General features: G+C 41.0%; 1 protein-coding gene across 29 annotated transcripts in view; it reads right to left on the reverse strand.

Annotated features, from left to right (window-relative positions):
* EHBP1 (EH domain binding protein 1) overlaps positions 1-26,088 on the reverse strand; it is a 326,704-nt gene that overhangs the window by 178,186 nt on the left and 122,430 nt on the right. For all 29 annotated transcript variants that reach the window (XM_065589733.1, XM_065589736.1, XM_065589735.1 and 26 more), the window contains one exon: positions 3,652-3,833. In XM_065589733.1, coding sequence (XP_065445805.1) covers positions 3,652-3,833 — 182 coding nt within the window. The remainder of the gene's footprint in view (positions 1-3,651; positions 3,834-26,088) is intronic.

Here is a 26,088-nt window from a genome sequence, read left to right on the forward strand (position 1 = left end):
CATCCACATGGTGGCAGGCTCTGGTTCCAGGTGCCAGCCCCAGGCTCACCACCCCTGCCATTGTCCCTGGGCCCTGCTGCCTCCCTGCTCGCCAGGGCCGGCTCCAGGCACCAGCGCAGGAAGCAGGTGCTTGGGGCGGCCAATGGAAAGGGGCAGCACATGCGGGTCTTCGGCGGCAATTCGGCGGAGGGAAGGACCGGCTGCTGAATTGCCGCCGAAGAATGAAGCGGCGTGGTAGAGCTGCTGCCAAAGTGCCGCCAATCGCGGCTTTATCTTTATTTATTTATTTATTTATTTTTCCCCCTTTGCCACTTGGGGCAGCAAAAAAGCTGGAGCTGGCCCTGCTGCCAGCCTCTCCATTCAGGGCTTAATTTGTCCCAGGCTTGCCGTAGCGGAGTAAGCCTGCTGTGAAAAGCGATATTTACAAACATACAAATATCACTTTTTACAGCAGAAGACTTACCAGCTAGCAAGTCTTAGAAGAAAAAAAAAAAAGCACAACCAAAGAAGCAAAAGAAACAACAACAAAAAGACAAGAACATGCAAAGTGCCTTATGTGTGTTTCTAGTCTGTTTAGGTCCAGTAAAGAATAGAGACAACTGTAAATTATTTTTATTACAGAGTCTGAAAAAACCCATACATAAATAAATTGTAATGAGTTGGACATGTATATGTGCATATTTATTTGTTTTTCCTAAAGTTAATTAAGTATTTTAGGAAAAATTGTCAGCAAGCGTTGGTGGCCACACTCTGAGGCCACCAAAAAATTTGTTGTGAGAAACCCTGTTTTAAGCTCACCCCATGCTTAACTTTAAGCATATTCTTGAGTCCCATCAATTTCAATGCAACTTAAGCACATGCTTAAGTGCAGTCCTGAAGAGATTTGCTTTCATGAATCAGGGCCCCAAACACCGGTATCCAGCAGCCTAAGACAGAGGTTCCCTGTTGATAGTCCAAGAGGAGACTGGTAACCAGCTGATGGCTCCTTTCCCTCATTTCCAGCTGCTAAACTGCATTAAACAACAGCTATAAATACAATACCTTTCTAATATTTTTACATGTCAGTACATTCAGTAGTTTCCAAAGGGATGTTATGAGATGGCAAATGGAGGAGAAAATTGTCTGTGTAATTGTGAATGGCAGGATAGGTGGTCCGTAAGACAATCTCTGCCAAAATCTGTCCCACATGATGAAAGAGTTTGGAAATCCCTGTACCAAAAACAGTTCTGGTGTAGAAAAGTGTCATATATGGGAGTGGGAAGGATCCACAGATACCATCAAGACAGCCAAAGATAGCCACAGGCTGTTAACATTCCTGAAAAAAATTAGCATGTGAAATAGACCACCTTAGCAATGGTCTCCCTGTCCTATTGCCTCTCTCTCCTGCCAGCCCTATAGTCTGCCATGAGGAAGAGAGAGAGAAAAAAAGGGGCTAGTTTGCTGCAATGATATGGGGAATTTATCTGTACAATTTATGGATTCTGTGTGAGATTATGATCTCTCTAGATGTATCTTTACCAAGGTGAAAATGCCATTTTGAATGTGCAGCTCTGTGTCTTCTCTGTTGTCCTTTTACCTCCATGTTAGACTGAAATTCCAAAGGGTACTGATATAAGGCTGACAACAGAGAGTCATTAATCCGGTTGGTCCTCTGTTCAAATACTAACATCCTAGACAACAGCTGGCCTCCCACCCATAAGAATTGGTTTGTCTGGGGAGAGGCTGCCTGGCAACAAAGTAGGGGGTCTGTGATCACCTGAGGAGGCTGATCCAGGCATCAAATGACAGAGGGACTGAAAGGTTAATAAAAAGTCAGGAGCTTGTCTATTTGGGGTCTTCAGCCATTTTCACCAATCAAGCAGAGAGAAGCTGCTGCAGAATCCTGATGAGGCAGGGAAAATCCTGCCTACCTGACCTATAGACCAGGGGTCGGCAACGTTTGGCACGCGGCTCATCAGGGTAAGCACCCTGGCGGGCTGGGCCAGTTTATTTACCTGCTGACGCGGCAGGTTCGGCCGGTCGTGGCCTCCACTCGCCACGGTTCGCCGTCCCGGGCCAATGGGGGCGGCGAGAAGCGGCGCGGGCGAGGGATGTGCTGGCCGCGGCTTCCCGCCGCCCCCATTGGCCCAGGACAGTGAACCGCAGCCACTGGAGGCCGCGATCGGCCGAACCTGCCGCATCAGCAGGTAAATAAACTGGTCCAGCCCGCTAGGGTGCTTACCCTGGCGAGCCACATGCCAAACGTTGCCAACCCCTGGTATAGACAATCCCCCAAGGACTCCAAGTGAAGGGAGAGCTAGAGTGAGGGGGCACTCTGTTCAGCATGTTTGTTATTTTCTAAATGAGCTGTACTCTCTGGTGCTTTCTCTCTGTTAAGTAATGAAAAATGGTATGTTAGAATCCTCTGTGAAGTGTATCTGCATGTGTGAGGTGCTACAATTATCACATGCCCCAGAAAAGAAACTGTAAACCAGACGGCTCACATCTTCAGTAGGATTCTGGAGAATGTGCAAGAGCTGCAGGGGAAGGTTGGTAGAACCTAGTTTCAGGGTCTAGACCAGGGATGGTCAAACTTACTGACTCTCCAAGCTGCATACGATAATCTTCACAAGTTTGTGAGCCATGCCCCGGCAGGGGTGCCCCACGGGGCTGAAGTCCCGAGCTCCACTCCAGTCTGGCAGGTGGAGAATGGGGGAGCGTGGGCAGCGCTGTGAGCCGCACTTTAACTGTAAAAGAGCCGCATGCAGCTCGTGAGCCACGGTTTGGCCACCCCTGCTCTAGACAGTTGTATAAGGGGGTTCCCAACTGCCAAGAGGGTTATCAGATAAGAAGTCTGCTCCTGGAGTGAATGCTAAAGATGCAAAGCCAAGGACAATGCCAAGACTCTGTCCAAGCCCCCAGCAAGCTAATAACACCTATAATTCCATGGCTTGATCCCTTACAGCAGTCTGGTGAATGCCCAAGTAGGGGCATTTGACTAAATTTGTAACACTTGGCAACCACTCAACCCCAACCCATCTGAAGGCAAGGGATGCAGTGCCTTGAACCCTACAAATAAATTGAGGGGGGTAAGATGATCTGGAAACACCATAAATTTCTTCCTCTTCTCTGAAAGCTGCTGAGGTATGCAAGGGGTGTGTGTGTGTGTGTGTGTGTACACAGATCTGCAGGGAGAATGGGAAGATCAATGCTCAAAAGAGCTGGCTTCATTGGATGTTCTCCTGATCAACCCAAGAATGCTCCTTCTGTCTACGTCTTCCACTCCATCCTCACCCATCAACAAGCTTTGGTTCTCTGTGGGGATGGATACAGTTGGGCTCTTGTCCGGCTTTTCCCATCCTCCATGCTAGGGACATCTCTAGCTGAGCACTCCTCCCCCACCTGCTCCCTTTCAAAGCTGTGAATATTTTTAGGCAGCTGCTTTTTAACGTATTAATAAGGTAGAAGAAAATGTCTTGATCTGAAGAACAGGAAGCTATAGTCAGAGTAAGAAATTACGTTTACTCAGCCTCAGAAACAAAGTATGACAGGAATGATTGGTATGCTGAAGGATACTCTCAACTCCTGCCATTCTATACAGCTAGAGTGCTTGCTACCCCAAAGAGGTCTTTGAAAGGCAACACAAAGCAGCCTATCTGGTGAAAAACTTACGTAGCTTTTCCTTCCCTCAGGAAAATACACGATAATGAGAACTGAAGGGTGGCAGATACAACTTTCTTAGACAAAGGCTTGAATTTTAACTTGACATCTGTCTGTGTAGGCATGGGGCTTGCATATTGCTTCATGTTGATGCTGCTGGTGGCAAGTGCTTTCCTGCGTCCAGAAGGCGATTCCTGAAAGTAAACATAAAACAACATGAAATAACTTTAAAAAATAAAATAAAGAGGTGAAGAGTTGTAACACAGAAACCAGCAGTTTCATAAAGAAGAAAAACAAACAAACTACCAAATAGATCGGCCTCATTCTTTTTCCAGTAGAGAGGCAGAGTGGTCCAGTGGATCGAGTAATACCTGCGAGACAGAAATTCCTCAGTTCTAAACCTGGCTCAGTCACAAAGGGCCCGATCCAAAGCCCACTGAAGACAATGGGAGGCTTTTAATTGTGCTCAGTGGGTCTTATCAGCCCTTAAATCACTACGGTTTAGATCCTGCACTATGATCCACATGGTGGACTATTACACCTCCTGAGGTCAATGGAATTCTGCATGGGCATAAGACTCTACCCACGCAGCTCCATTTGCAGGTTCATGTTCCGGTTTCCCCTTTGGAAAACGGGGCTGGTAGTACTTACTCACCCCACTGAAGAATAGTGAAAATTAATATTTCTATGTTGCTTTGAAAAACATATAAAGTACTATGCAGTATTAAGTAGACAAGTAGTATTTTGAGCTGCTACTAGAGTTTAAGCATTGAATTTAATGTTGAAATGTTTTTCACGGCTATTTTCTTTCTAACAAGCATAGTACATATACATCCTGAGTTGCAGATTTCTGGAGTTAAGATTGACAGTATTTCTAGAATGTCTATAAAATCTTTGGGAGAGAAAAAATTTGAGTAAGATCAAAGTCTGATTCACGTTTGAAGATAGAGGTGTTCTAAAGAATTCAGATATAAATTAATCTAAACTGCCTCTAAGAATCTACTACACAGTTTTGTCTACAACCCACAGCATAACAGAAAAGAAATGATATGTAATAAAGTTCTAATGGAGGAAAGAAAAAAAGAAAGAAAAACTGCTGTTAACTTTTGAAAAATGTTCTCACAATAAAACTACATTTTACTGCGGTCGACAATTTGTCTTGAATAAAGACTACTAATTCAATCAAAACAGTCAAGCATTCCTTTTCGAAGTACTTGACATTTCTGCCCAGTAGAATAAGTCAGAATGTAATATGTTATCCCCAAAGAATACCTTTTTAAAAAAACTAGCCTTATCTGTCAGATTATGCACAGGAATATTATACAGAACTATTAGTGCATGTAGATACCTTATGAATGAATTTCAAAAATGCATCAAACACTTGAGAAGGATTTAGGCCCTCTCAGAAGAAATACTTAAGAATATGCAAATACTCTCAACTGAATCAAGTTGAACAGATGCGACTATCGCAAACAATACAAGTGCTCTTTCCCTGGCCACAACTGTCAATCAAAGAATGAGATTAAAGGTTCAAGGTTCTGACAATGTGTAAAATGAAGAGTATGATGAGGGAGTTTCAATCTATTACACCGATATGAACAACAATAATCTGTTATTGTACTGTACCTTTAGAATAGCTAAATACTACAACTAATTTAGGATTCAAGATTTACTGCAGCATCTGTTCTGAAAGTAATGCGTGAGAACTGGCACAATATTTTTTTGTTTGTTCTCTATACAAATCTGAATAAGGAGTTTGCTTCTTAACAACATTTACCTTGCATAATAATTCTTAGACTGCAGTGTTGTAATAAAGGCAAACAGTACCACTGAAGATCAGTTGTTTTCACTGAAAACCTTGAAAGAGGGCTGTTGTATATTGCTGTATTTGCAAGTTTCAGATTTTTCTGTTTATGGTCTGGATGCAATTTTTAATTTTAAAAAATTGGCTAAACCATTGCTTAGCTAATAGCTTAAGGTATTTTTAATAGTTTTAGAGAAAAATGTTTTGTAGTTTCTATTTTTGTCCCGTAGAATACCTAAAAAGGTTGTAGAAGATAGCACATGAATAATTACAAAAGTATAACTGATATAGCAAAAACTCGCACATGTACTTTTTTTGTCAGTCAGCAAAGAAGAAAATAAAAATTACAACAGTCTGAATTATGCTCCCATTTACAGAGAAACCAAAAATATACTATTCCATTGTGTGGGCTATAATGATCAGGAAATATTTGTCGTATTTTGTACTCAGTTTCCTTTTTGAGTCAATTAGGATGGATTCATGCTTGCAACCATCACAAAAAATCCCACCTTAGTCTGTTCTAAAATTTTATAATTATGGCAACCGTTATTCTTATCTAGAGGGTAGCTATTTAATGTATATCTGGGATTGCTTTTCATCATTTTAATGCTTTCAAAACCAGGGAATCTGGTTTTGCTTAAACCCATTTACAATAAAATGACAGTCTGATTGAACTGATGAGACAACTACAAATAATGTATTAGAATACATATCTTGTTAGGTACCCACTCCTTTCCCCTAATTAACACACAAAAGGAAAAATCCTCTTGACTGAGGGGCAATGACAATCCGAAATGGAACAAATGAAATTTGCTCACCTACTCTCAGCCCTCTCGATAAGTTGCTGATCAGTACACACATGTATTTTGTTGCTGATCAACTGGTGTGTCTATTCTGATGCTGACAATGAAAACCAATCTCCCACCTTGGTATTCTTGAAATCACGACCAAATGGAAAAAGAAATGGATGCTCACCCAGCCTGTTACTAGGCTGAATTCTTCCTGTCTCTGCTAGTTGCACTCTATAATGCACTTTGTGAAAAGTGCATGTGACTGATGCTGTATGAGCTCTGCTTGCACTGAAGTATGGGGTACAAGTGTAGTTCACTGACATTTACATGAAACAGAGGGGGAAGACCAGCTTTCATTTGTGACAACACGTTTGAAATCCAGGTTGTCTCTGGCTAAGTTAACTTTAAAACCGTTTTTCCAGACCAGTTTCTAGCCCTGACTACAGCTGTTTTTGTGCCAGTGCAATGGTGCAAATCAGCCTCAAAGCCAGCCACCAGAGAATTCCCCCAGTCATCCCCAGTGCCGAGAAGAAGGTACATTTGCCATCCAATTACTTACAATTTTCTTGACCCTTTCATTGAGGGAAGTCCTAAAACACACATCATGGTCACCTAAAATTCTAACTTAATTATTTTGTACTTAAAGCCATGCTATGAATGGGAAGACATGTATGTAGGTTTGTTTGGGACCTGCTTTCAGGTAAGTGCACTTTGGGGAGGAAGAATGTGCTGTGTCTGTTTTTTGCCCTGATGCCAACTGAGAACAGTGGAGGGCGGGAGGTTCTGCTAGCCTACCTTCCCCTTTAAAAAGGACACTGTCAAGATGTTTAGAACCTAGATTGATTTTGCCATAAAACTTTTGGAATATAATTCCATGGAATATGCTTTCAACTATGACATACCTACTTTTCTTACATTGTCTTTGTTAAATTTATTAACAGCCACCTTTTATAGCATTCAAATGCACTATACAAAGAGACATTTTCTCAAAATTCGGCATGCTCTGAAAAGTAATATGGTCCAACTTACAGTGGCTGTCACTCTAGAATTGGAAAGGAACATCTTAAATCAGCAGAGAAAAGCAATAAACCAGGACAAAAGCATACAGATAAGATGTAGATGGGCAACTCCATCAGCAGGCCAGGATGAATGGTTTTAAATCAAAAGCACAATTTATAAAGCTACTACAATATATATATTTTTGCCAATATAAATATGGGCAAAATTATTAAAATACAGATTAGTATTACGCCTGGTCTCATATGAGAACGACATATTTTATAGAAGAGAAACCAAGAAAGCTTATCGTATTTGTTTTTTCTTTTCTCAATGTTTTTCAAAACATTCTCTGATGCATTTTTATATATAAAATGGCAACCAGATCTTAAAACACGTAAGGCTCAATTATCCCTCCAAATATATCACATTACATGTGCATAAAAATTCAGTTTACAAGGTACTTGACAGTACACACCCATATATTTGTAGGCAGGATTGAGCTCTTAGTACAAAACTTGCTCAACCACTGAAATAAGACAGAATTAGTGAAGCATCATGTTTCTTTACAAATAACGATGCTGACATCCAAAATTACCAACTGGAAAATAATGATAAACATAAGGTACACAGCACAGCTAGAGGAAGCTAAAGCCCATATTTGGGTATTAGTAAGCAGTTCTAGACTGCTATAAGAGCGATACAGTTATCTAATGTATTTAGTCATTTACTTTTTTTCATACTATACGAGAGGGTGTTGGATCAGACAGTAATTCTTGTATTGGGGTACATGGACCACAGATAGTCTGCAGAGAGCTGGTAAATATTGGCTTCACCTCCTTACTTCCATCTCATTCTACAGATGTCAAGGCTCTTCACTGTAGAAAAAAAATGAGAGCTTGGGCATCTAGAAAAACAGGCTGAATCCCCTCCTTTCCAGCTATCTCCATATAGAGGGGAAAGAAATAGGAATAAAGACAACAGATACAAATACATAAATATTTTCCTAATATTATTTTATCATGTAAGCAATTGCTATAGTTGCCACAGGACATTGTGTGAATTGGTGGGATTGTCATCTTTGTAATCACAACGGGACGCGATCCACATAATCACGAATGGGAAAGGATACAGTTCACAAGACCCCTCTGCTATCAAGATGAGTGTTACACTATAAAAAGAGTTTGAGATCCCCTCTGTTAGAAAAGGCCACACACAGAGATCAATTGTGAGATTTATGGGTAATTTGACAATATTTATTGACAATCTCATAGGGATTAGAGATAACCAAGAATAACTGGAACTGTAGATTTATTTTGAGTTAACGTCAAACACTCAAATATTGATATGTGTTCAGATATTTGCAATATTTTTTAAATAAAGTGGTATGTCAAAAGCCTTCTGAAACTCCTTTGAGTTACGGTAGTTATTGTACAGCTCTGCTGACAGCAGAAAAAATATAGAAAATAAGAAAAACTCTTAGAAAGTACCTTAAAAATAATTATAGAAAGAAGTTTATTTGAAAGGAAAAAGAGCTCAAGTCTTGTTAAAACAAAACAAATATAAGCACATAAAATAAGATTCCCTTGATAGTGCCATCTGCTTCGGAAAACTTAAGTTTCTTAAGAGTACTGAGTAAGGGCTGGCAATATACGTAACCCTTTAGTTTTTCTGAAAAAAGAAACCTATCAAGAAGCACATTTACACATACACAGAAACTGAGTTAAATATATACTTTTATACTCCCACACTACTTCCAGGAGAAAGCCTTCCCTGCTGGAAGATTCAAATTATAGCAAATTTGTGAATACATTTAATCATATCCTCCTCACTGCCCCCAGGATGTCTGCTAACTATGAGTAATAAAAAGCAAAGCCTATTGTGTTATTAGGTTACGAGTGCAAAACCAACTCAAGACAAGTCAATAGTTGATTGCGAGCAAGTGGATAACCTCGGACTATTCAGCAAAAACGAGGAGTCCTTGTGGCACCATAGAGACTAACAAATTTATTTGTGCATAAGCTTTCGTGGGCTAGAACCCACTTCATCAGATGCATCTGACTATTCACTTCAGTCCTCATTGCATAAGCAATGACATCAAAATACCTTCACAAAATACCCACACGATTGGGACTATTGGCCTCACTGGTAATTTCAGGAGACAGGCAAATCTTTGAATGAGGATACAGACTCAATTATACGTTCACCTCTAGAGGTGGTCCCTTCATGTCAGGTCCTTAGATATATGGGCAGAATAGTGTATGAAAACTTGCACTACTACATTACCAGAACCTGGGCATAAAGGGAGGGCTTTAATTTTAGGGCTGCAAATTCAGCACCTTTCACAAGTATTAAATTCACAGATACTTAAGGTAGAACATGTATTTGCTTATTTCTTATAATAATTAGTCTGAACCCCTACACCAGTAGGATGGAATTCTGCTTGAAAGAGTCTACAGCTACTTTTGCACCAAAAATAAATCAATCAACCTCTAAGTCAGGGATTCTCAAACTGGGAGTCGGGACCCCTCAGGGGGTCATGAGGTTATTACATGGGGGGTCGCGAGCTGTCAGCCTCCACCCCAAACCCTGCTTTGCCTCCAGCATTTATAATGGTGTTAAATATATTTAAAAGTGTTTTTAATTTATAGGGGGGGGGGGGTCGCACTCAGAGGCTTGCTATGTGAAAGGGATCATCAGTACACAAGTCTGAGAACCACTGCTCTAAGTAATGATCTGAGCTGTCCACATTTCCCCTTGCTTTACAGGTCTACATTTAATATACAACAAATTAAAATATAGTTTTAAAACTTTAAAGGGACACTGCCAGTTAAATTTGACCCTGAAATGAAGTTTGTATAAAAAACAGTTTTTTGTTTGTTGTTTGTTTTTTTTAAAACCCCCAACTAAACAAATACACATCTTATTTCAACGTTTGCAACTCCAATGCTGCAGTATTGTGTTGTTTCATGACAGCTAACATTTCTGGAATGGAAACAGACTATAAAACAAAAACAAAATGGACGACTTTATTTTCAATGTGCTGAGAGAAATGCAAATATCAAGCAAAAACTAATAAATAGTAAATTACATTTTTATATTTTCATTTTTAATCATATAAAATATTAGCAAGGTATCTATATGGCTTCTGTAGCACTTATCATTGCTGCATGAGTGTTTCCCACGCAGACAGATTAGAGGTCCGTAGTGGACTGCATGAAATCTTCTAGTCTCATCCTTTCCCTGCTTATAGGACAGGTCTATACTTTAAAAATATTCTGGCTTGGTGGAAAAGCTTTAGCAAAGTAGTTTAACACAAACCCAGAAGGTGGTCAAAATGCGGATCAGCCTTATCTCCTCTGGGAACTTTTCCACAGCCAAAACCCTAAACAAAGAATAATCCAGACTGGAAATTAAGTATGTGTGGATCACTATGACCAGATAGGTTTCAGAGTAGCAGCCGTGTTAGTCTGTATCCACAAAAAAAACAGGATCCGAAGAAGTGGGTAGTAGCCCACGAAAGCTGCATCCGAAGAAGTGGGCAGTAGCCCATGAAAGTTTATGCTCTAATAAATTTGTTAGTCTCTAAGGTGCCACAAGTACTCCTGTTCTTTTTATGACCAGACAGTCATCTGGGAGTAAGAGGAAGAAGTGACTATCTTCTGGTCTAGGCCAGTGGCTCTCAACCTTTCCAGACTACTGTACCACTTTCAAGAGTCTGATTTGTCTTGTTTACCCCTCCCTGCCCCAGGTTTCACCTCACTTAAAAACTACTTGCTTACAAAATCAGACAAAAATACAAAGGTGTCACAGCACACTATTACTAAAAAATTGCTTACGTTCTCATTTTTACCATACAATTCTAAAATAAATCAATTGGAATATAAATATTGTACTCACATTTCAGTGTATAGTATATTGCCCATTATAAACAAGTAATTGTCTGTATGAAATTTTTGTTTGTACTGGCTTCGCTAGTGCTTTTTATGTAGCCTGTTGTAAAACTAGGAAAATATCTAGATGAGTTGATCTACCCCCTGGAAGATCTCTGAATACCCCCAGGGGTACATGTAGAGAACCACGGATCTAGGCTTAGCGATGGGTCAAACAAGAACCTAAGACAAACAGGGAAATGAAGAAGTGTCCCAGCTAGTTCTTTGAAGCATTTCCCACTTCCAAACAGCATTACATCACTTTAGTGTGGATTCAGTTTGAGCCAGCTATTATCATCCATGTGCTGATGTTCTAAAGGCATTGTGGAACCCTGGCTCTGGAAAACTATACACAACTGGGTATCATTGGTGTATTGTTGGTAGCAAAGCCTATATCATCTCACCACCTCTTCCAAATGCTCTCATGTAGATACGGAAGAGGAAGCCATACAGGATAGATCTCAAGGGTAGAGTCTTTGGAGGAAGAGCTGAGGATGCCAATCTCAACCCTCTGGCTCCTGGTGGACAGTAATGACTGGAGCCAATGGAGTGCTGCACCATCTACTCAGGCTATGCAAATATCATATAAGCAGGTCAGCAGCATTTTGTGTTAACTCAGTCAAAAGCGGAAGATGCCATGAGCACTGAGGCATGGCCTCCTTCGATTGCCCTGAGGAAGCCATCTTTTAATGCACCTAGGGCTATCTCCATGCCATGCCCTGTCTGAAGCCTGATTGAGAAGAACCCAGGATATTGGCAGATGTCACGAGTTGGTGCTTAGTTCTCACTACTATCTCCATTATTTTAGTGAAGAATGGAAGGCTGGAGAATTTTTCTGGATCCATTTTTGAAGGAGTTTGGCTGGTTCGCTTCTCTGAAAAGTGTCAATAATTTCTGTTAGCAGTGAACAGAGTTGTTTTATTATGTCCTCCACCAGCCAGGAAGGAAATAAGTATTTGGAACAGATGACTTAGCCTCTACAGTTTCATCGTGTGTAGTGGGGCCTAACTTTCTCCACAGGTCCTGCCTCATTCAGTATACTGGATATTCAGTGAATGAAGCAACTATTCATTATTTCTTTTTACCCTGTGTCAGTTACAGGCCTAGTTGCACATTTGATCCCTCTCTAGTCTCTGAATGCATCCCTTCAGGTGAGAGGCCCTGTATGTTTACCTCTCTCTAGCTGGAATGCCGTGATTCTCCCACTCTTAGAACGGGCCCCCAGGATGCAGCCCCTTGGGTAGCAATCATGATTATTTAGCAGGCCTGACTGGATTCCACTCCTGCAATTCTTCCCTTTCAGAGCTATCACCAGTAATTAAAACAGTGACCCAAAAGAGCTATTTCAAAATAAAGTATTGATTAATCTCAAAAGTAGGAACACACCAAAGCATGAGAGAGAATGGATTTTTAAAGTAGCCTGTTTGCATATATAGCTTCTCTAAAGCCTTAGGTAGGCCTATCTTACCCCAGAACCCCAACTTCTAGAGTATGGGTTGACCTTTACTCAAAACCCTGACTCCCCACTTTAGATCCCTCCTTTTTAAGTCCAGCCAAGTCCTTTGTTTCCTCCTGTGTCTCCTGACTTCAAAGTGGTTGGTTTTCTGCGTTATCTCAGTTGTTTGCAGAGTAGTTATCAGGCCATTGTCCCCCTTTCTGCATACACTAGTCAGCACTAGTGCTGCAGCTGTAAGTGCTCAGAACTTCTGAAAATCAAACTCCAGATATCTCAAGCTGGGCACCCACAAAATGCTGAAAAAACAATTACGGTCACCTATGATACTTGTCCAGCATCACATATGCCAGGGACAGAATCCAGTTAAGGCACCATCAAATGCCTAAATTACAAAACCATCTTTTCTCTTCCTAATTCCCCTTATTTCACTCACTATGCATGTTCCAAGTTTTGCAGCAGATCAGGCAGGGGTCCTACAGGTGTGTGACAGAGATGTGTGGGAGGGGCCAATAATTGCCAGACTCCTAGGGTTAGGGTATGATGCCACGCCCAATACTAAGGACTATGATATGCACACAGTTATTAACAACACTCAGTAAAGATGTGAGTTTAGATAATGTGGCCTTGTTCCCATGCACCATTTCCTAGGGCAATATGTATTTTGGATGGGAGAAAACAGGAAGATAAGGAGAGGGATCCATTTTGTCTGTGTTTTTTCTGGAGTTTCAGTTCTGTGTGGCTGATTCAAAATGATGAGGGAGGCTCAGTGGACCCACTCAACATGCACAATGCAATTGGAAAGTTCAGTGAAACACAGAACAAGATATATTGTGCATGATCAAATGATGGTTTTTCTGGGGCTTATAATTAGACCAGATCTGGATGGATTTTCATGGGAACAGCATTCAGAGAAATTTATTAATACGGGCACCCATTTTCACTACCAAATATCTGACCTACTGATCACAGATATTTCAGGGTCCCTTGATACAGGAAGCACATTTCATTCTTTCACTGCATAAAAGATTGCAAGAAGTATCAGACATCACAAAAGTTACCAAATCATAAGTTCAAATTCTGCAAAGTGATCTACATGTTAAGTATCCATATGGTCACATCTCTTTGCATGATCAGGCTAATGTGAGTAAATAAAACAAAATACCAGTATATTCTCTCAGACGCTATTAAGAGACTTGCACGTTAGGTAGCACCTTTCTATTTGCCCACTACAGTGGACATGCACCCACAAAAGCTTATGCTCCAATACATCTGTTAGTCTTAAAGGTGCCACAGGACTCTCTGTTGCTTTTTACAGATCCAGACTAACACGGCTACCCCTCTGATACTTGATACCATGAACAAAACACTTCTATCAGACTTGTCATTATGGGCAAAATGTTTATACTTGTGTGCCTAAGGACAGGCACCTGAAGTGATACAAGGCACTTATATAAGCAACCTGATTTCTCTTGAAGTCAACAGGAGTTATGGGCTCTCAGCACTTTGAAAAAGTTAGCTCATGATTCTAGTTTAGTCTATAGAGTAACACATGACCCATAAGACAATATCAAAGACTACTCCTGGGCGAATTCTGCACCACTGCACACATGCAGAATTCATGTCTCATGCAGAATTTTTTTTCTCTGCAGAAAATACATTCTGCTGGAGAGGTGCTGCAGTTACACCTTTTACCTACCAGGGGCTGCCGTGGCTCCAGCACAGAGGGCAGTTGCTCCCAGTGGGGAGAGGGAGGTGAAGAAACTGCATTCCTCACAGCACCCTGTCCGTGGGGCCAGGTGAGGAGGCACAGGAAACGGGGGGGGGGGGGAACGGACAACATGGGGCACATGGGGTTGCCGGGGGTCATAGACTGGGGTTCAGAAGGGCTAGTGGGGGTACAGACTGGGGTGGGGGCTGAATGAGAGTGGGGGTGCAGGGCCACATGGGAACAGGAGGGAAGGGCTGGCTGAGTGGGGGTTGGTTACCACCTGGCTGGTATTTGACCAGCCTGGACAGTTTTTTTATGGATTTGCCAGTTGCCAGAAAAATAATTTAATCTGCCCCATGGAGGGGTAGGGAGGAATTTATGTGGGTCTAAAGATTTGCGTTATCATCAGAATACACTGGGATATCTAATGTTAAAGGTTTCTGTGTCCAGTTGATGATCTTGCACTGTTCCCACTTCCACAGTTTAAGACAAGTGATAGGAGGCTGCTAGACAGCTCTCTAACACCACATTCTACAGGCCATTATCCTCTGATCCCACTGAGGATTACCTAAAGAAACTACACCATCTGCTAAAAAAACTCCCTGACAAAGCACAGGAACAAATCTGTACAGACACATGCCTAGAACCCCGACCAGGGGTATTCTATTTGCTACCCAAGATCCATAAACCTGGATATCCTGGACGCCCCATCATCTCAGGCATTGGCACCCTAACATCAGGCTTGTCTGGTTATGTAGACTCTCTCCTCAGACCCTACGCTACCAGCACTCCCAGCTATCTTCGAGACACCACTGACTTCCTGAGGAAACTACAATCCATCGGTGATCTTCCAGAAAACACCATCCTGGCCACTATGGACGTAGAAGCCCTCTACACCAATATTCCACACAAAGATGGACTACAAGCTATCAGGAACAGTATCCCTGATAATGTCACAGCTAACTTGGTGGCTGAACTTTGTGATTTTGTCCTCACCCGCAACTATTTCACATTTGGGGACAATATATACCTTCAAGTCAGCGGCACTGCTATGGGTACCCGCATGGCCCCACAATATGCCAACATTTTTATGGCTGACTTAGAACAACGCTTCCTTAGCTCTCGTCCCCTAACGCCCCTACTCTACTTGAGCTACATTGATGACATCTTCATCATCTGGACCCATGGAAAAGAAGCCCTTGAGGAATTTCACCATGATTTCAATAATTTCCATCCCACCATCAACCTCAGCCTAGATCAATCCACACAAGCGGTCCATTTCCTGGACACTACTGTGCTAATAAGCGATGGTCACATAAATACCACCCTATACCGGAAACCTACTGACCGCTACACTTACCTATATGCCTCCAGCTTCCATCCAGGACACACCACACAATCCATTGTCTACAGCCAAGCTCTAAGATATAACCGCATTTGCTCCAATCCCTCGGATAGAGACAAGCACCTACAAGATCTCTATCAAGCATTCTTAAAACTACAATACCCACCTGCTGAAGTGAAAAAACAGATTGACAGAGCCAGACGAGTACCCAGAAGTCACCTCCTACAAGACAGGCCCAACAAAGAAAATAACAGAACACCACTAGCTGTCACCTTCAGCCCCCAACTAAAACCTCTCCAGCGCATCATCAGAGATCTACAACCTATCCTGAAAGATGATCCTTTACTCTCACAGATCTTGGGAGACAGACCTGTCCTCGCTTACAGACAACCCCCCAACCTAAAGCAAATACTCACCAGCAACCACACATCACTGAACAAAACCACTAACCCAGGAACCTATCCTTGTAACAAACCCCGATGCCAACTCTGTCCACATATCTATTCAAGTGACATCATCATAGGACCTAATCACATCAGCCATACCATCAGGGGCTCGTTCACCTGCACATCTACCAATGTGATATATGCCATCATGTGCCAGCAATGCCCCTCTGCCATGTACATTGGCCAAACCGGACAGTCTCTACGCAAAAGAATTAATGGACACAAATCTGACATCAGGAATCAAAATACTCAAAAACCAGTGGGAGAACACTTTAACCTGTCTGGTCATTCAGTGACAGACCTGCGGGTGGCTATACAACAGAAAAACTTCAAAAACAGACCCCAACGAGAGACTGCTGAGCTAGAATTGATATGCAAACTAGACACAATCAACTCCGGTTTGAATAAGGACTGGGAATGGCTGAGCCATTACAAACATTGAATCTATCTCCCCTTGTAAGTATTCTCAGACTTCTTATCAAACTGTCTGTACTGGGCTAGCTTGATTATCACTTCAAAAGTTTTTTTTCTCTTAATTAATTGGCCTCTCAGAGTTGGTAAGACAACTCCCACCTGTTTATGCTCTCTGTATGTGTGTATATATATCTCCTCAATATATGTTCCATTCTATATGCATCCGAAGAAGTGGGCTGTAGTCCACGAAAGCTTATGCTCTAATAAATTTGTTAGTCTCTAAGGTGCCACAAGTACTCCTGTTCTTCTTTTTGCAGATCAAAACTGTTCAAAATACAGCAGCGGTCTGCCCACCAACACGCAAACACATCATGTGCATGTGTGAAAGTGAGTTTGAGTCATGCGAGAGTGAGGAAAAGTAGAAGATATCTTATGGAAGATAAGGGCGATGGTGCAAGTGATCTACTAAACCCCCACCCAAAAGCTTGCATAAGAAACTTCACATTCAGTGACAGCTGGCTAAATGAAATAGACTACAAAGACTGGCTGGCAAAATGTGCTGATAAAACGAATTGTGTTATCAATCTTATCTGTATGCGCTCTCGCTCTAGATAGAAAGGAGGAGTCGGTTGTGGAGTTGCCTTGTGGTTGGAGTTGCGGCAGGCTTGTGGGGGCAGCGGGTGCCGGGTTTTTTGCATTTCAAAGGTGGTAACCCTACTGGGGGTGCAGGGATACATAGGGATAGTGCAGGAGGAGGTGGCTGAGTAGGGCTGCAGGACCATATGGGGACGGCAGCTGAGTCAGGGTGCAAGGACATATGGGAATGGAGGGTGCAGAGAGAGAGAGAGAGAGAGAGAGAGGCAGATATGCCTGACTGAATGAAAGAGACTAGGATCAGCCAGCGTCTGCACGGGAGAAGCTCCCCAAATCCCTAACAACCCCCTCCCCACAAAAAAACAAAACAAAATAAAACCCTGTTCCATACTTCTCCCACCCACACCCAACAACCCTCCAAGTTCACTCACAGGCTTCTTCCTAGCAATTACTTCCCTCTCACTCAGATTCTCTGTTATCCCTGACCTCCCCAAGTCTTAGCTCTGCTTCTGAGGGGTGAAGGAAATACATTTCTGTATTTTAAATGAATTATTACTCCAAGTTCTGTATTAACATGCCTAGTAAATAATCTATTTGTCAAAAATATTTCCTGAATCTTTTATGTTGTCTGTATTGTTACAGACACACTTGCTGATAGGTATTTTGAAATAAGTTACACCAAAATAGTTGAAACTGCCATGACTAATATTTTGACAAATAAAATATGCAGAATTTTGCAAAATTTTAAAATATTGTGCACAGAATTTTTTATTTTTTGGTGCAGAATTCCTCCAGGAGTAAAACACTTTGTCCAATGCTACCAAATTATTGATCTCTTTTATAATTCCAGAAAACTTTCCAGTTTGTGTGTCAGTGCATTTCTGCCCATTTTTGCTGCTTCTCAGGAATGGCCTGAATGAAATGGTAATTTAATAGAGTTTTGGCTTAAATGCTATTTATAACAACAATTACAAAAAAACCTTTCTAATTAGCTTATTTTCTGTAACTACCCCACTTCTTGATATCTAGTCTTCATCAAGGTTAATGCAAAAAGAATGTGCAACTAAGAGTTAGCTCCATATAATTTACCGCCTCCTAATGTCTACAAAGTTAGGGAGTCAAACGATTTGAAAATTTTTCTTCTGAAAATACACCCTGTATGTACTTACGATGGGAAAGAGAGAATGCTACAGAAGCCAATACAATACAACTTTAGCTCCTAAAATTTGAGCTCAAAATGCCTACATTTGTTTCCATTGCTTGTTGCTTCTACCAACTTGTACCTCAGAAAATGGAGAATACAATAGTCCTCCTTCCTATACAAACAGAAATTTTGTGAAAACGCAAAAAGAGCATGTTTACATTCAATAAAAACTTGAACTTATGGCTGAAAAATCTTATTATGCTTTATAATTATTTAAGTATTAAAGAAAATGTCCTACTGATTTCTTTCTGGAAGGGATTTCTTTAGTAAAGGACAAGTATTGTAGTAATCATTATCCAAGGAAGATTAAATCTAAATGGGGAATATAACAAGTTTCCTAATTTGAAATATTTTGTCAAATGGAAACAAAAGAGCTTTGTCTGCCCTTGAATATGAACAGAGCACAGAGTGTGATCTTCTCAGAAGCTGGCTTTTCACACAATCTTTAGCAGAGCTGCTGAAAGTTACCTAGAACTTAAATGGAAGTATTCTGTTCTTTACACCTACACAGAAGACAATTCTTTAGACAACACAATTTACACTCTTCTTTCCACTTCTTAGAAGATTTTTTGACAGTGGCACCACAAAGCCACTGGAAAGACACAGATATTGGTGATTTTACTTTTATTTGCTACCCAATTTAAATATCAGAGGGTAGCCATGTTAGTCTGTATCCAGAAAAACCACAAGGAGTCCGGTAGCACCTTAAAGACTAACAGATTTATTTGGGCATAAGCTTTTGTGGGTAAAATCCTCTGTTCTTCAGATGCAGAAGAAGTGAGGTTTTTTACCCACAAAAGCTTATGCCCAAATAAATCTGTTAGTCTTTAAGGTGCTACCGGACTCCTTGTTGTTTTTATCCAATTCAAAGTGATTTAATTTTCAAATAAAGCTATCACACAGCATATGAAGTCAATAAACATGTACTCACAGCACCCCGAAGAAAAATAAGTCAGAAAGTTCTGACTCTTTCAAAGCCCGGATGCTGGCCCTTCAAGCTGCGTTACAAGCATCATCTTGCTTATGCTATGCTGAAAAGATCACTGCTTCGCTAGCAGAGCAAAATGGATCACTACAGAATTTAATTTGTGAGAGTATAGAGCAATTAAATGCTAAAATACACAAGCTACGGGAAGCTCTCTCATCTGTAAAGAGTAAATTAGAAACTATGTCAGTTAAAATAATTTAGACAGACGGATGGAAGATTTGGAGGGCCGAATGCAAACAGCACAATCTATGCTGAAAACATGTTTAAAAGCAAATGATGGTTCAAGGTATCCAGAACATTTATTAAGAATTGTGATGTATTTGAAAGGAGAATTTAATGTTTAATAAAATCTTCCACATGTCAGGAATATTGGAGTTCTAGGCATACTGACTGGAAAAGGAAGATAAGAAAGTCATGAAAATGTTAGAACAATTGCCTTAAATAGCTATATGTGGACCCACATATATGGGAACGTATATAAACTGATGAACGATTACATAGAAAGTACTGTACCATATTTATTACCTAACAAATGATAATGGATTTTTCTGTAACTGGAGAGAAAATGAAAAGTGGTACCACAGGCTGCTTTTTTCTTCTTCTTTTTTTTTTTTTTTTAATTCCAATTGGAGTTTAGGAAATCACTCAGATAAGAAGAGATTTATTGAAATGGACCTTTTAGATGAAAAACATATTTGCAAATTTGCTCCACAGGACTGAATTTTTGGTGGAAACAACCAAGTGTTTCTCTTAACAGACTGTCTTCTGCCTTCATTATCCTTGGAAATCTCCAATGGGAAAATCAGATGGAAAGTTCCAGACACGAAGACTGAACTGTATGGTAGTACCATAGGTGCCGACTTCCCCGCTTTCCCCTGGGTGCTCGACCCCGCCTCTGTCCCTGTCCTTGCCCCCACTCCACCCTTTCCATGCGGCCCCACCCCTGCCCCCATTCCAACTCCTTCCCCAAATCCCTGACCCGGCCCCGCCTCCTCCCCTGAGCACACAATGTTCCTGCTCCTTCCCAGCACACCAGGCAGGAAGCACTGGGAGGTAGGCGGAGGAGCAGGGACGCGGTGCGCTCAGGGGAGGAGGAGGAGCGGAGCACCTAAATTTTCCCCATGGGTACTCCAGCCCCAAAGCACCCATGGAGTCAGCACCTATGGCTAGTACAGTATAATCTTAGCTATGCCATTACTGCAATCAAGCTGTTCGGTGTGATTAAGTTCCACCATGTGAGTTACTATCCTAAGAAAATTCTGACATATTATCCTTAAAAGCTTTCCTGTACAAAACTGTCCAGAGACAACGTATTCTGAACAAATAGTTTTGACATACAATGAACAGATACCTTTTCTAACAGTATAACAGCTACTTTCTTGGGCTCCCTCAAATACATCTTGCTTTGTTTGCATTGCTTTTTTATATGTTATCTGTCTGGTTTACATGCTAACTCAAATGATACCTCTCTGATATTAATGAAAGGACTAGCTGATTAAAGAAAACTAAGAAATCACACATTTGTTTTAACAACTCATCAACAGACTTAGATGAGACAAACTGAAGTATCTGCCTCTAGGAAAGGCTATCTTGATGCTTATCAAGGGCACTAGAGGAAATATTCACAAGAAAATTGGACAAATTTAGTAAGCTGGACAAGTACTTTGATACTCACTTTCAGTCAGAGCTCCTGGGTGCTCAAGCCTAACTTTAGATACTCATTTTTTAAAATCTTTGTCAGTCTCTTCTGACCTGTTATAGAATCATAGAAGGATAGGGTTGGAAGGGATCTCAAGAGGTTATCTAGACCGTCCCCCCACACTAAGGAAATACCAATTATAGCTAGACCATTCCTGACAGATGTTTGTCTAACCTGTTCTTAAAAACATCAAATGATGAGGATTCCACAACTGCCCTAGGTAATCTAACATCCAACCTAAATCTCTTTTGCTGCCTAATAAGCCATTGTTTTTTGTCCCACCCTTGGTGGACATGGAGAACACTTGATCACCGTCCTCTTTACAACAACCTTTTACATATTTGAGGACTGCTATAAGGTACCCCCTCAATCATTTCTTCTGTAGATTAAACATGTCCAGTTCTTTCAACCTTTCCTCACAGGTCATGTTTTATAAACCTATCATCATTTTTGTTGCTTTCCTCTGGACTCTGTCCAATTCATTCACATCTTTCTTAAAGTATGTCGCCCAAAACTAGACACAAATACTCCAGCTCAGACCTCACCAGTGCTGAGCAGAGCAGAACAATTACCTCCCATGTTTTACATATGACACTCCAGTTAATATATCCCAGAATGGTATCTGCCTTTTTCACAACAGTATCACATTGTTGAGTCATATTCAATTTGTGATCCATTACAACTCCCAGATCCTTTCCTGCAGTACTGCTGCCTCTCCAGTTATTACCCATTTTGCATTTGATTTTACCTTCCTAAGTGTAGTATTTTGCACTTGTTTTTATTGAGTTTCATCTAGCTGATTTCACACCAATTCTCCAATTTAGCAAGATTGTTTTGAATTCTAATCCTGTCCTCCAAAGTGCTTGCAACCCCTCCTAGTTTGGTATCATCTGCAAATTTTATAAGCACACTCTCCACTCCATCATCCAAGTCATTAATGAAAATATTGAATAGTACCAGATGCAGGACAGATCCTTGCAGAACCTCACTAGATACATCCACCCAGCTCGACACTGAGCAATTCATAACATCTCTTTGATACTGTCTTTCAACTAGTTACGCACCCACTTTATAATAATTTCATCTAGACCATATTTCCCTAGTTTGCTTAAGAGAACGTCATGTGGAACTGTGTCAAAAGCTTTATTAAAGTCCAGATATATCATAGTTACTTCTTCCCCCATCCAGTAGGCTAGTTACCCTGTCAAAGAAGAAAATTAGATTGGTTTGACCTGATTTATTTTGACAAATCGCTGTTGATTGTTATTTATCACCTTATTATCCTCTAAGTTTGAACAAATTGGTTGTTTAAGAATTTGTTCCAGAATCTTTTCAGATACAGAAGTTTGGATGATTGGTCTATAATTCCGCAAGCTCTCTTTCCCCCCGCAGGTACTATGTTTGTCTTTCTCTAGTCCTCTGAGACCTCATCCAAGATTGCTTCATCTAGTTCCTTACATAACCTAGGATGAATTTCATCAGGTCTTGCCAACTTGAATACATCTAACTTATCTAAATGTTCTTTAATGTATTCTGTCTCTGTTTTGTCCTGAGATCTTTCCCCCTAGTTGTTAATATTGTCCTAAGCATCTGATCACAATTAACCTTTTTAGTGAAGACTGAAGCAAAAAAGCAACAGAGGGTCCTGTGGCACCTTTAAGACTAACAGAAGTATTGGGAGCATAAGCTTTCGTGGGTAAGAACCTCACTTCTTCAGATGCAAGAAGGCATTAAACACTTCAGCCTTCATTATGTTATCCATTATTTGCTTTCCTTCCCCACTAAGTAATGAACCTACACTTTCCTTCATCTTGCTCTTACTTCTAATGTATTAAAAGTAAAAAAGAAGAGTTTCTATAATGTCCCTAGCTAGTTGTAACTCATTTTGTGCCTTAGCCTTTCTGATATTCTCCCTATATACATATGCTATTCTTATGTACTCATCCTTAATGATCTATTCTCATTTCCACTTTTTATACAATTTTTTTTATACAATTTTTGATTTTCAGGTAATTAAAGAGCTCCTGAGGGAGCCATATTGGTCTCTTACTATTCGTCCTATCTTTCCTCTGCACTGGGATTGTTTGCTGTTGTGAATATAAGAATGGCCATACTGGGTCAGATCAAAGGTCCATCTAGCCCAGTATCCTGTCTTCCGACAGTGGCCAATGCCAGGTGCCCCAGAGTGAATGAACAGAACAGGTAATCATCAAGTGATCCATCCCCTGTTGGCCATTCTCAGCTTCTGGCAAACAGAGGCTAGGGACACCATCCCTGCCCATCCTGGCTAATAGCCATTGATGGACCTATCCTCCATGAATTTATCTAGTTCTTTTTTTAACCTTGTTATAGTCTTGGCCTAGATTAAATGCAACCCTATAGAATAACGTATTATGACTGGCAGTAACTTCCAGGGGTTTAACCACATTAAATTGGTTATCTAGCAAATTCAATACCTTGTCACCAACCATGAAATGGAGACTTTCTAGTACACTCTATGTAGGAGTACCCCATTAACTGTGATGGGAAAACTTTGAAGTGGTTACACAAGGCAAATGTATAACAGCAGCCTACCAAAAGAAAGTCCTTGGCTAAAGAAATTGGCAGACCGGGTAGAATACATAAGGTGAGTATCAAGGTCAAATAACTCTCTATGCACATTTTCCTTTCATATAGCTTCTACTGTTCCTTGAAGCCAGAAGCATCCATCTTCCTTCAATTTAAGTCTTTCCTTATTCAAGATCTAAATCGGCCTTATCTTTTCTACCTGCCACTAAGATAAGCGACTATGGTGATAAGGCCAAAAACTTTTTGAAGCCTTTGAAGTTATAAAAAAATTGACTTATACCCATAACTCAACCAGGAGTGTACCTATAGCAGCTGTGTTAAACCAGTGATGGCTTTAAGAATTTTTATTGGAAGTTGTGTGGCAGAACATCAGGTCTTGCAGCTTGATATAGATTCATATCCAGCTCTTTAGTCTAACTGAAGGATGCACAGAAGAATTAAACAAATAAGGCCAGGAAAGGCTGTTGAGGCAATAAAGGCAATGTAGGAAGACAAGGCCTTGGTAGACCAAGGATGAACTCCAAGAGAACTTTTGCCTTCAGTTTCCCACCATGGTAACCAAATTATTCAACTCCTTTCTCACCTCCTACATTGAACTGTACCTGACAGTATCTGTGGCAGCTATCTCCTTCATACTAAAAAAGAAGAAAGGTCACCCACTCTGGAGGCCTTATACACACCCATTTCCCTTTTCAGCTATGATAATATGTTTGAAAGCCGTTAGTAAAATTGAAGGGAATTCATTATCCCAGCACTGAAACTCTGCTCAGACAGGTTTTGTAAAAGGCAGGTTTTGCTGACAGCTCTCATGACTACATTGCAGCTGGGAGTGTGCTTCCCACTGGGAGTAGACCAGGGGTTCCCAAATTTGGTTAACGGCTTGTTCAGGGTAATACCCTGGCAGGCCACGAGACACTTTGTCTACCTGGAGTGTCCGCAGGTACGGCCGCTCGCAGCTCCCAGTGGCCGCGGTTTGTAAACAAAGTGTCTCGTGGCCTGCCAGGGGCTTACCCTGAATGCGCCGCAAACTGAGTTTGGGAACCACTGGAGTAGACAGATGTGCACTAGCTCTGCTCAAACTAGCATGCTAGAAATAGCAGGCTGCCAGGCCTACCCAAGGAGCCAGGGCAGTTTGTACTCAGGCAGCATATGTCTGTCAAATCGAGCTTGGAAGCACACTCCTGACATCAGTGTAGATGTATTCATAGAGTGTTCATATGGTGTTCAATAAAATACAATTCACAAAGTCTGAGGAATTTCATCTGAGATGCAAAAGGCCTCTGTGTTGAAATATTGCAACTTTTACATTTGCTTGTTATTTTAATATAGGTCTGAACTCAACTCAAACTGTACAGGATATGGATGAAGGTGTTTTCTAATGGTATCCCCTTATGCCTCTCTGTTGAGCTGAGACACTCACCTTGTTTCAAGCTATTCACCAATACGGTGATATCTCTGCCTTCTGCGTATAGCGCACAAGTAATGCAGAGTTACTTCAAATGTACCCACCGTTGTGAAATCCAGTGCTACTTCAGCCAAGTGCGGCGTTCTGCTGCCCATTGTCTACATTCTACATAATAAGGTTAAATATCTGAGATTATGACTTTGAACATCCCATTTATTCTCTTCCCATTCCCTCACAACCTCTTCTTTCATGTGTCAAGATATTGCATTAAGGAATCTAGATCGCTATTAAATGTGAGATTTCATAAAACTGTAACATCCCCTCTATTATGGCTAAAATCAATCAAGATACATAGTAATAAAACCTGATGATGTCCTGGATATGGAGGGAATCTGGACATTTGCCACTGCTCCTATACATCTTTCACTATCTGCCAGTTGATGTTTTCTAAATGAATATCACAGGACTTCCACAAATCTGAAAGATCTGTGGCAATGACACGAGTTGGGAATTCACCTCACAATGCTCTGGTTCTCTAAGGAAAAAAGTGGCCTTGCCCTGCCTAATATACAGTTCTGTAACTGGTGCCACTTCATTGCCTCATTTAGTAATGTTATTTCTTTATTTGAATTTGCAATCTGGCAAGCACATTTTTAATTAAACGAGTGAGCTAATTTTAATGTGAAATTCTGCTGCATACTGAAATCGAAAACTACATGCTTTGGAACTGCAGGTTCAATGCACCTGGTGGTGGGATAATGTTCACAGGGGAAAGGATCCCTGATTTGGTGGCTGTCTCCCAATACCATTTGAATGAGTCTTTACATGACATTTGAAATTGTGTGTGTTCTGTATGGTGCCGTATGTTTTTGGCTGCAAAACCCCAGGGCATGTGAAATTTGCATTGGAAGTATGATGTAATTATCAAGGGAGGGACCAATAAATAGGGCACAGGGAGGCTCCTGAAGATTAAGATCTGCATGTGACTATCTAGATGCATGAACGCTCACGCATGCAATGCTTCTGAATAGTCACACCCTTTGCATGCTCAAGTTAATGAGGAAAACATGTACTGTGCACATGCACGTATTCATATTTC

Source organism: Chrysemys picta, chromosome 3 (genome assembly GCF_011386835.1).
Source record: "Chrysemys picta bellii isolate R12L10 chromosome 3, ASM1138683v2, whole genome shotgun sequence".
NCBI lineage: Eukaryota > Metazoa > Chordata > Testudines > Emydidae > Chrysemys > Chrysemys picta.